General features: G+C 56.8%; 1 protein-coding gene across 2 annotated transcripts in view; it reads left to right on the top strand.

Moving 5' to 3' along the window:
* rusf1 (RUS family member 1) overlaps positions 1–12,091 on the top strand; it is a 37,598-nt gene that overhangs the window by 16,684 nt on the left and 8,823 nt on the right. Inside the window, exons 3-11 of one of the 2 annotated variants that reach the window (XM_041180038.1) lie at positions 757–834; positions 2,785–2,899; positions 4,285–4,330; positions 4,493–4,525; positions 5,176–5,281; positions 7,730–7,831; positions 8,232–8,302; positions 10,611–10,795; positions 11,694–11,751. In XM_041180038.1, the coding sequence (XP_041035972.1) occupies positions 757–834; positions 2,785–2,899; positions 4,285–4,330; positions 4,493–4,525; positions 5,176–5,281; positions 7,730–7,831; positions 8,232–8,302; positions 10,611–10,795; positions 11,694–11,751 (794 nt within the window). The remainder of the gene's footprint in view (positions 1–756; positions 835–2,784; positions 2,900–4,284; positions 4,331–4,492; positions 4,526–5,175; positions 5,282–7,729; positions 7,832–8,231; positions 8,303–10,610; positions 10,796–11,693; positions 11,752–12,091) is intronic. The other variant, XM_041180039.1, reaches the window with a different exon arrangement.

Here is a 12,091-nt window from a genome sequence, read left to right as displayed (position 1 = left end):
GCAGTCCAGCTGGGACCTGACCAGTGATTTGTATAAGCTGTCGGGTTTAGCACCCACCGCCCTCCCTCTCCTTATTAGCTTGTTCTGCGCCTTTCGAGATTATGTACCCACAGGCCGGTTGACTCCTGGCTGACCCTTGGTAGAGCAATCCAGTTTCCATTGTCCCCCCACCCCCAACCCCGCTGGCCCACCCCGACCCCTACGCTCCCTCCACCCGCACTCCCCCCACCCCACCCGTAGCCCTGCAAGTTTCTTACTCTCTGGTGCCTGCCCAGTTGAAATCGTTCATCGCCACCGCTACCACCATGACGCAGGCAGCAAGGTCCAGGGCGTCACCACCGCTCGCTGCGTTAAAAAAAGGCTTGCCCTCACTTCCGCCCCTTAAATCTGTGTTTACCCCCTCGCAACACACCCTCCCCTGCTAACCACCCCCCACCTCCCAGGGTCTTCTCCCACCAGCCAATGGGAACAGCTTTACTTTCTCCACCTCGTCCAATCCCGTCACCAGCTTGTCCACCTCCGTCGGATCGCCCCCCCCCACCTCAACCTCCTTCGCTCTGAGGAGAATAGCCACAGCTTCTCCAGAGTAACGTTATAGCTAAAATCCCCTGGGGAACCCATTCTGGTAAATCTCCCTCCGGACCCTCAACTCCTGCCTACAGTGTGTGCAGTCAGACACAGTACTCTAGCTGGGGCGTAACTAGGGTTTTAGAAAGGTCCAGTGTAACCTCCGTGCTGTGTCTATCTGTCTTTCAGTCAGTCTTCCTACCTCAAGGATATCCCGATAGTGTGAGTGGAGACTACCTCAGCTACCAAATCTGGGACACTGTCCAGGTCAGTGAGAGTACAGCAGCTGGACATGCATAACCTTCCAGTTAGGCAGTGTATCTAACGCACTGTGACACCCGGTCCCAGAGGGGGAAAGGACTGTGTATCTAATGCACTGTGACACCCGGTCCCAGAGCAGGGAAAGGACAGTGTATCTAACGCACTGTGACACCCGGTCCCAGAGGGAGAAAGGACAGTGTATCTAACGCACTGTGACACCCGGTCCCAGAGGAGGAAAGGACAGTGTACCTAACGCACTGTGACACCTCGTCCCAGAGGGGGAAAGGACAGTGTATCTAACGCACTGTGACACCCCGTCCAAGAAGGGGAAAGGACAGTGTATCTAACGCACTGTGACACCCCGTCCAAGAAGGGGAAAGGACAGTGTATCTAACGCACTGGGACACCCGGTCCCAGAGGGGGAAAGGACAGTGTATCTAACGCACTGTGACACATGGTCCCAGAGGGGGAAAGGACAGTGTATCTAACGCACTGTGACACATGGTCCCAGAGGGGGAAAGGACAGTGTATCTAACGCACTGTGACACATGGTCCCAGAGGGTGAAAGGACAGTGTATCTAACGCACTGTGACACCCGGTCCCAGAGGGGGAAAGGACAGTGTATCTAACGCACTGTGACACCCGGTCCCAGAGGGGGAAAGGACAGTGTATCTAACGCACTGTGACACCCGGTCCCAGAGGGGGAAAGGACAGTGTATCTAACGCACTGTGACACCCGGTCCCAGAGGGGGAAAGGACAGTGTATCTAACGCACTGTGACACCAGGTCCCAGAGGGGGAAAGGACAGTGTATCTAACGCACTGTGACACCCGGTCCCAGAGGGGGAAAGGACAGTGTATCTAACGCACTGTGACACCTAGTACCAGAGGGGGAAAGGCCAGTGTATCTAACGCACTGTGACACCTGGTAGCAGAGGGGGAAAGGACAGTGTATCTAACGCACTGTGACACCCGGTCCCAGAGGGGGAAAGGACAGTGTATCTAACACATTGTGACACCCGGTCCCAGAGGGGGAAAGGACAGTGTATCTAACGCACTGTGACACCTGGTCCCAGAGGGGGAAAGGACAGTGTATCAAACGCACTTTGACACCCACTCCCAGAGGGGGAAAGGACAGGGTATCTAACGCACTGTGACACCCGGTCCCAGAGAGGGAAGGAACAGTGTATCTAACGCCCTGTGACACCCTGTCCCAGAGGGGGAAAGGACAGTGTATCTAACGCCCTGTGACACCCTGTCCCAGAGGGGGAAAGGACAGTGTATCTAACGCCCTGTGACACCCTGTCCCAGAGGGGGAAAGGACAGTGTATCTAACGCCCTGTGACACCCCGTCCCAGAGGGGGAAAGGACAGTGTATCTAACGCACTGTGACACCTAGTACCAGAGGGGGAAAGGACAGTGTATCTAACGCACTGTTACACCTAGTACCAGAGGGGGAAAGGACAGTGTATCTAACGCACTGTGACACCTGATCCCAGAGGGGGAAAGGACAGTGTATCTAACGCACTGTGACACATGGTCCCAGAGGGGGAAAGGACAGTGTATCTAACGCACTGTGACACCCTGTCCCAGAGTGGGAAAGGACAGTGTATCTAACGCACTGTGACACTCGGTCCCAGAGGGGGAAAGGACAGTGTATCTAACGCACTGTGACACCCGGTCCCAGAGGAGGAAAGGACAGTGTATCTAACGCACTGTGACACACAGTCCCAGAGGGGAAAGGACAGTATATCTAACGCACTGTGACACCTGGTTCCAGAGGAGGAAAGGACAGTGTATCTAACGCACTGTGACACCCGGTCCCAGAGGGTGAAAGGTCAGTGTATCTAACGCACTGTGACACACAGTCCCAGAGGGGGAAAGGACAGTATATCTAACGCACTGTGACCCTGAGCTCATCAATGGAAGCTGAAATGGTCTCTATTTTTAATGATAGGCTTTTGCCAGCAGTATAACAGGGACCCTGGCCACACAGGCTATACTGAAGGGTGTGGGGGTCGGGGACAGCACAGCTACCATCACTGCAGCCTCCATGACGTGGATACTGAAAGGTAAGTTGTGTGACTAGTCTGGGAGGGTGTTGTTATCGGGTCCCTCTCTCCGAGGGAGATATCTGTACACTGACTGGTGTCTCTCAGTCCCCTCTCTCTCTCTCAGGGAGATATCTGTACACTGACTGGTGTCTCTCAGTCCCCTCTCTCTCAGGGAGATATCTGTACACTGACTGGTGTCTCTCAGTCCCTCGCTCTCTCAGGGAGATATCTGTACACTGACTGGTGTCTCTCAGTCCCCTCTCTCTCAGGGAGATATCTGTACACTGACTGGTGTCTCTCAGTCCCCTCTCTCTCTCAGGGAGATATCTGTACACTGACTGGTGTCTCTCAGTCCCTCTCTCTCTCTTAGGGAGATATCTGTATACTGACTGGTGTCTCTCAGTTCCCTCTCTCTCTCTCAGGGAGATATCTGTACACTGACTGGTGTCTCTCAGTCCCCTCTCTCTCAGGGAGATATCTGTACACTGACTGGTGTCTCTCAGTCCCTCGCTCTCTCAGGGAGATATCTGTACACTGACTGGTGTCTCTCAGTCCCTCTCTCTCTCAGGGAGATATCTGCGCACTGACTGGTGTCTCTGAGTCCCCTCTCTCTCTCTCAGGGAGATATCTGTACACTGACTGGTGTCTCTCACTCCCCTCTATCTCAGGAACATATATATATATACTGGTGTGTCTCTGCAACCCCCCCTCTCTCTGTATACTGACTGAGGTCTCTCATAATTGGGATAGAGGGGTGAAAAGAGGATGAAGGGATAAGGGGAGGGGCAGGATATTGAGGGACAAGGGGTGAAGATGGGTAGGTGAAGATTGAGGGAGAAGGTGGGTAGGTGGTGTTGAGGGATATGGGGAAAAGGTGGGTGGGTCGGGATTGAGGGAGACAGGGAGAAGGTGGGTAGGTGGGGATTGAGGGAGACAGGGGGAAGGTGGGTAGGTGGGGATTGAGGGATACGGGGAGAAGGTGGGTAGGTGGGGATTGAGGGAGACGGGGAGAAGGTGGGTAGGTGGGGATTGAGGGAGACGGGGAGAAGGTGGGTAGGTGGGGATTGAGGGAGACGGGGAGAAGGTGGGTAGGTGGGGATTGAGGGAGACGGAGAGAAGGTGGGTAGGTGGGGATTGAGGGAGACGGGGAGAAGGTGGGTAGGTGGGGATTGAGGGAGACGGGGAGAAGGTGGGTAGGTGGGGATTGAGGGAGATGGGGAGAAGGTGGGTAGGTGGGGATTGAGGGATGAGCGGATTGAGGGCATTGGAAGATGGAAAAGATTGAGGGATAGGGGAGGAGGGGATTGAGGGCTGTTGGAGTGGACGAGCAATAGCAGTATCCATGTGCGATTGGCACAGACTCTGTGGTGAAACGTGCTGACTGTCTGTACTTCTCTCTTCAGATGGAACTGGGATGGTTGGCCGTATCCTCTTTGCCTGGTTGAAGGGGTAGGTATCTCTCCTGTCAGATTGACTCTTAGCGCTGTCTTAAAACAGCCTCCAGCTCCTTCTGATCCCTCGTCTCTCCGTGTGACAGACACTGTGATCATGCTGTTCGGAACAGCTCGCTCTCCCCGTTCTGCCTTAACCTTGCCTTTGTTCCCCACACAGGAGCAGGTTGGACTGCGATGCCAAGAAGTGGAGGTGAGTTTAACGCACCGAGACTCTGTGTTCCTGAGGAGGCTAGGGTCTGCAAGGCCCCAGGCCCGGGTAAATTACTCTGTGTCTAACCCCGTGCTGTACCTGTCCTGGGAGTGTTTGATGGGGACAGTGTAGAGGGAGCTTTACTCTGTATCTAACCCCATACTGTACCTGTCCTGGGAGTGTTTGATGGGTACAGTGTAGAGGGAGCTTTACTCTGTATCTAACCCTGTGCTGTACCTGTCCTGGGAGTGTTTGATGGGGACGGTGTAGAGGGAGATTTACTCTGTATCTAACCCCGTGCTGTACCTGTCCTGGGAGTGTTTGATGGGGACGGTGTAGAGGGAGATTTACTCTGTATCTAACCCCGTGCTGTACCTGTCCTGGGAGTGTTTGATGGGGACAGTGTAGAGGGAGATTTACTCTGTATCTAACCCCGTGCTGTACCTGTCCTGGGAGTGTTTGATGGGGACAGTGTAGAGGGAGCTTTACTCTGTATCTAACCCCGTGCTGTACCTGTCCTGGGAGTGTTTGATGGGGACTGTGTAGAGGGAGCTTTACTCTGTATCTAACCCCATGCGGCACCTGCCCTGGGAGTGTTTTTCATTTCCAGGCTGGGTGTTTGAATTGCCTTTTCCTGTCTATGACCACAGGTTGTTTGCCGATGGGCTCAATGACTTGGCGATCTTCATGGAGATTATAGCTCCTGCCTTTCCGTCCATCTTCATCCTCATTGTCTGTGTCTCTGGAGTGTTTAAGGTGGGTCCCTGTCGTCTAATTGGTTTTACGCCACTGAATTCTTCACACCGATGGTTGGATTTACATTCCGATTCCTCATCGCTTGTAACTAGGGAAAGACCTGAGGGTGAGGTGGAGTGGCACAATGCGTGAAGGACCTACGCCAGCTCTCTGACTCTCTGAGCAGCCTCACGCCAGGGCAACGATCCCTCAGTAACTGAGCACGACCGCTGGGAGTTCAACCATCCTCACGCACCAAGCGATGGCCATGGGAGGCTCACAATCCTCACTAAGTGGGCAATGCCACATGTGGTCAGCGATCCTCACTAACCGAGTGATGCCATGGGAGGTCAATGATCCTCACGAAGTGAGCAATGCCACTGGGGGGTGTGGGGGGGGGGGGGTTGGTCAACGATCCTCACTGACCGAGCGATGCCACGGGAGATCAATGATGCTTGCTAAGTGAGCAATGCCATGGGTGATCAACAATCTTCACTTACCCAGCGATGCCATGGGAGGTCAGTGAACCTCACTAAGTGAGCAATGCCATAGGAGGTCAATGATCCACACTAAGTGAGCAATGCCATGGGTGGTCAATGATCCTCACTAACCCAGCGATGCCACGGCAGGTCAGCGATCCTCACCAAGTGAGCAATGCCATGGGTGGTCAATGATCCTCACTAACCGAGCAATGCCATGAGAGGTCAATGATCCACACTAAGTGAGCAATGCCAAGGGGGGGGGGGTGGTCAACGATCCTCACATACCGAGCGATGCCACGGGAGGTCAGCGATCCTCACCAAGTGAGCGATGCCATGGGTGGTCAATGATCCTCACTAACCCAGCGATGCCACTGGAGGTCAGCGATCCTCACCAAGTGAGCAATGCCATGGGTGGTCAACGATGCTCACTAACCGAACGATGCCATGGGAGGTCAATGATCGACACTAAGTGAGCAATGCCATGGGGGGTGGGGGTAGTCAACGATCTTCACGAACCCAGCAATGCCACGGGTGGTCAATGATCCTCACCAACTGAGCGAAGCCACGGGAGGTCAGCGATCCTCACCAAGTGAGCGATGCCACGGGAGGTCAGTGATCCTCACTAAGTGAGCAATGCCACAAGGGGGTGGGGTGGCCAACGATCCTCCCTAACCGAGTGATGCCACGGGAGGTCAATGACCCTAACTAAGTGAGCAATGCCATGGATGGTCAATGATCCTCACTAACCCAGCGATGCCACGGGAGGTCAATGATCCTCACTAAGTGAGCAATGCCACGGGTGGTCAACGATCCTCACCAAGTGAGCGATGCCACGGGAGGTTAACGATCCTCACCAAGTGAGCGATGCCACGCGAGGTCAATGATCCTCACCAACCGAGCAATGTCACGGGTGGTCAACGATCCTCACTAAGTGAGCGATGCCACGGGAGGTCAATGAACCTCATCAACCGAGCGATGCCACATGTGGGTGGCGGGGGGGGAGGGTCGGTGGGGGGGGGGCGGGGGGGGGGGTCGCGTGGGGTCGGTGGGGGAGGGGGGGGTGATGGACAATCCTCACTGACTGGGCAGTACCACATGTATGTGGGCGGCGGGGGGGTCCGACGATCCTCGCTGGCTGGATAAAGCCGCCGGAGCTCCATCTGTCAGCGCTCGCGGTTGCCCGGGAGGCGCCGAGCAATGTTGGGGTGGACCGCCAGCCCCCAGTTCCTCCCACCCTCTGGCCCCCCCTCATCCTTCCCCAGTTGGCGGGTCCGCTGCACTGAATTGCCAACGCACAGCGCGTACTCTACGGGGGCACGAGTCCAACGCCGACGGCTCTCGCACCAAGAGCAGTGCCACGGAAGGTCCCGTCGCAGGGCGCGATGGCTCGGTGGGTTGGCGGTCAGTGAGGATGGTTGACCGCCCCCTCGTGGCAATGCTCACTTTGTGAGGATCACTGACCTCCCGTGGCATCGCTCGGTAAGTGAGGATCGTTGACCACCCCCCCCCCGTGGCATTGCTCACTTTGTGAGGATCACTGACCTCCCGTGGCATCGCTCAGTAAGTGAGGATCGTTGACCACCCGTGCCATTGCTCACTTAGTGAGGATCACTGACCTCCCGTGGCATTGCTGGGTTAGTGAGGATTACTGACCTCCCATGGTATTGCTCACATAGCAAGGATCATTGTCCTCCCATGGCATTGCTCTGTCAGTGAGGATCGTTGACCCCCCCCACCGTGGCATTGCTCACTTCATGAAGATCACTGACCTTCCATGGCGGGGGCTGGGTTGGGGTGGGGGGTGGGGGAAGCTGCTGGTGGTGGTGGTGGTGGTGGTGGTTAGGGGGGAAGGTGGTGGTGGGGGGGCGGTGATGGTGGTGGGGTGCGTTTGGGATGGTCTCGCAGCCCCCTCGCGACGGCGAGCAATGCCATGGTGTGGCCCCCGGCCGCCCTCTCACCCGTCCTGCTTTCTCTCTCTTTCCCCCAGTCCGTCGTGGGGGTGTCCGGCGGAGCGACGCGCGCTGCCCTGACCATGCACCAGGCCCGGCGCGACAACATGGCCGACGTCTCGGCCAAAGACGGCAGCCAGGTAACCACCAACCCTGCCACCCCGCACCCCCCCCCCCCCCACCCCCACCCCACCACTCCTCCCCTACCCCCCGGCAGGATTGGGAAGGGTGGGGCGGGGGGGGGGGGGGGTGGCGGGTGTGTTTTTGCCGCTGGCGTGCGCGACTGCCTTAAAAAGGGGGGGGTGCGGGAATGGCAGGCTAGGCAGCCTTTAAACGGGGATGATTGTGCATGTTGGTGCGGGGCGGGGGAGGGGGTGTGTGTTTCTCTGTGTGTGTGTGTGTTGTTGGGGTCAGTGGGCACACACGTGTTCGGACGTGATCACGCGCCCACGGGGAGCTGGTACACCCATGGCGTCTCACCCGCCGTCGCTCTGTGTGGACCCTCTGTCTCCGTCTCTCTCTCTCTCCCCCCCCCTGCAGGAGACCCTCGTGAACCTGGCCGGTCTGCTGTTCAGCCTCATCCTCACGCCCCTCGCCACCGGAAACATCCTGTACGTATAAGCGACACCGACTCCCGGGAATTCTGCTCCGGGGACTGAGTGGTCCGAGAGGTCGCGGGAATCCCATACGCAGGAAAATTGATTCGGACCTCTGTTGTGTGTTGGGGGGGTGCGGTGGTGGGGAGATGGAGCTGGGGCGGGGGGAGGGCGGAGGAGGGGGAGGGGTGAGAATGGGAATCCTGCAGGTGGATTGGGATAGGCAGGGGAAAGGGTGGGAATTATGCAGGTGGATTGGGATGTGCAAGGGCGAGGGTGGGAATTATGCAGGTGGATTGGGATGTGCTGGGAAAAGAGTGGGAATTCTGCAGGTGGATTGGGATAGGCTGGGGAGAGAGTGGGAATTCTGCAGGAGGATTGGGATAAGCAGGGGAGAGAGTGGGAATTCTGCAGGTGGATTGGGATAAGCAGGGGCGAGAGTGGGAATTCTGCGGGTGGATTGGGATATGCAGGGGCGAGAGTGGGAATCCTGCAGTTGGATTGGGATAAGCAGGGGCGAGAGTGGGAATTCTGCAGGTGGATTGGGATAAGCAGGGGCGAGAGTGGGAATTCTGCAGGTGGATTGGGATAAGCAGGGGCGAGAGTGGGAATTCTGCAGGTGGATTGGGATAAGCAGGGGCGAGAGTGGGAATTCTGCAGTTGGATTGGGATAAGCAGGGGCGAGAGTGGGAATTCTGCATGTGGATTGGGATAAGCAGGGAAGAGAGTAGGAATCCTGCAGTTGGATTGGGATATGCAGGGGAGAGAGTGGGAATCCTGCAGTTGGATTGGGATAAGCAGGGGCGAGAGTGGGAATTCTGCAGGTGGATTGGGATATGCAGGGAAAAGAGAGGGAAAGCTGCATGTGGATTGGGATAAGCAGGGAAGAGAGTAGGAATCCTGCAGTTGGATTGGGATATGCAGGGGAGAGAGTGGGAATCCTGCAGTTGGATTGGGATATGCAGGGGAGAGAGTGGGAATCCTGCAGTTGGATTGGGATAAGCAGGGGCGAGAGTGGGAATTCTGCAGGTGGATTGGGATATGCAGGGAAAAGAGAGGGAAAGCTGCATGTGGATTGGGATAAGCAGGGAAGAGAGTAGGAATCCTGCAGTTGGATTGGGATATGCAGGGGAGAGAGTGGGAATCCTGCAGTTGGATTGGGATAAGCAGGGGCGAGAGTGGGAATCCTCTAGTTGGATTGGGATAAGCAGGGGCGAGAGTAGGAATCCTGCAGTTGGATCGGGATATGCAGGGGAGAGAGTGGGAATTCTGCAGTTGGATTGGGATAAGCAGGGGCGAGAGTAGGAATCCTGCAGTTGGATTGGGATATGCAGGGGAGAGAGTGGGAATTCTGCAGGTGGAGTGGGATAGGCAGGGGCGAGAGTGGGAATTCTGCAGGTGGAGTGGGATAAGCAGGGGTGAGAGTGGGAATTCTGCGGGTGGATTGGGATATGCAGGGGCGAGAGTGGGAATCCTGCAGTTGGATTGGGATAAGCAGGGGCGAGAGTGGGAATCCTGCAGTTGGATTGGGATATGCAGGGGCGAGAGTGGGAATCCTGCAGTTGGATTGGGATAAGCAGGGGCGAGAGTGGGAATTCTGCAGGTGGATTGGGATAAGCAGGGGCGAGAGTGGGAATTCTGCAGGTGGATTGGGATAAGCAGGGGCGAGAGTGGGAATTCTGCAGGTGGATTGGGATAAGCAGGGGTGAGAGTGGGAATTCTGCGGGTGGATTGGAATGTGCTAGGGCGAGGGTGGGAATTCCAGAGCTCGATTAGGATGTCCTAATGAGGGAACGGGACTGAATGGGGAGGGGGGCTGATGGGGGGGAGTGGGTAATCCGTTGCGGGGAGAAATGTGGGAATCGCGGGGCAACCGAGGGAGGTTCCGGAATCCGGTCAAGGCGTCGGGAGCGCTGTGAGACAGACGGGTTGGGGGGGTGGCGTGGGGGGTGGAAGAGAGGGACCCAAGGAGGGAGAGGTGGGAATTCTCTGCTTGGGGGGGGGGGCAGGAATATTGGGGGTGGGGGCGCGGATGAGAGGGCGGGAATTCTGGACCAGGTTCGGGATACGTCGGATGGGGAATTCTTCAAGTGCTGTTGGGAGCATCTCGAGGGATGAAGGGGAATCTTGGACTGAGAGGGGGGAGGTCTCGAAAGAGCTCTCGGGATTGGGGTATCCTGTGGGACGGTTGGGAGGACCCGGAGGAGGAGGCGGGAATTTCAGAGGGGTTTGCGTGTGGGATTGGGAGGGAAGTCTGGAATGGTGTATGTGAGGGAGCGGGCAGCGTTACTGACAGGTTCTTGACCACCTCCTGCTCCCACAGCCTCACCTACCTGCTCTACGCTCTCTTCACGATGCTGCACCTCTACGCTAACTATCAAGCAGTCAGGGCAGTGGTCATGGACACCCTGAACCAGTCCCGGCTTCGTCTTATGGTCAACGAGTTCCTCCGGACAGGCAGGGTGCCTCCTCCCAGATCCATCAACCCCCGTGAGCCTCTCCTTCCAGGTCAGTGCCCAGGGGGAGCGCCGCACTGTCGGATGGTCAGGACTGAGGGAGCGCCGCACTGTGGGAGGGTCAGTGTTGAGGGAGCGCCGCGCTGTGGGAGGGTCAGTGCTGAGGGAGTGCCGCACTGTGGGAGGGTCAGTGCTGAGGGAGCGCCACACTGTCGGAGGGTCAGTGCTGAGGGAGCGCCGCACTGTCGGAGGGTCAGTGCTGAGGGAGTGCCGCACTGTGGGAGGGTCAGTGCTGAGGGAGTGCCGCACTGTGGGAGGGTCAGTGCTGAGGGAGCGCCGCACTGTCGGAGGGTCAGTGCCGAGGGAGAGCCGCACTGTGGGAGGGTCAGTGCTGAGGGAGTGCCGCACTTTCGGAGGGTCAGTGCTGAGGGAGTGCCGCACTTTCGGAGGGTCAGTGCTGAGGGAGCGCCGCACTGTCGGAGGGTCAGTGCTGAGGGAGAGCTGCACTGTCGGAGGGTCAGTGCTGAGGGAGAGCTGCACTGTCGGAGGGTCAGTGCTGAGGGAGAGCCGCACTGTCGGAGGGTCAGTGCTGAGGGAGCGCCGCACTGTCGGAGGGTCAGTGCTGAGGGAGCGCCGCACTGTCGGAGGGTCAGTGCTGAGGGAGCGCCGCACTGTCGGAGGGTCAGTGCTGAGGGAGTGCCGCACTGTCGGAGGGTCAGTGCTGAGGGAGCGCCGCACTGTCGGAGGGTCAGTGCTGAGAGAGCGCCGCACTGTCGGAGGGTCAGTGCTGAGGGAGCGCCGCACTGTCGGAGTGGTGTTCAATCTGAGGGCTCTGTCTGCCCTCTGAGGTGGACTTCAATTTCGGTGGGACCAGGATTAGGGGCAAGGGTATCTACATTGAGGGTTCAGCATGATCTGGACCAAGCATTAATATGTTGTCTGCATCACAGCTTTCCAGCGGAGACTGTCCATCAGGCTTGGAACACCTCTCCACTCAATCTTAAACAGGTCAGTAAAACAGCAAGATCTCATGTGCACTTTCAGTTTCCTTCTTAAAACTCACCACTGCCCCCTGCGTAATCCCTCGATTAGATTCCAGTCTGTAACTCTCTCCCGGGTATCTGTTATTCTATATATAAAACACCCCGAACCATTCGATTAGATTCCAGTCTGTAACTCACTCCCGGGTATCTGTTATTCTATATATAAAACACCCTGAACCATTCGATTAGATTCCAGTCTGTAACTCACTCCTGGGTATCTGTTATTCCATATATAAACCACCCCGAACCCCTCGATTAGATTCCAGTCTGTAACTCACTCCCGGGTATCTGTTATTCCATATATA

This window comes from Carcharodon carcharias, chromosome 38 (assembly GCF_017639515.1).
Source record: "Carcharodon carcharias isolate sCarCar2 chromosome 38, sCarCar2.pri, whole genome shotgun sequence".
In the NCBI taxonomy this organism is placed as follows: domain Eukaryota; kingdom Metazoa; phylum Chordata; class Chondrichthyes; order Lamniformes; family Lamnidae; genus Carcharodon; species Carcharodon carcharias.
The sequence above is the reverse complement of the archived record's forward strand: the minus strand, read 5'-3'. Positions and strand labels throughout refer to the sequence as shown.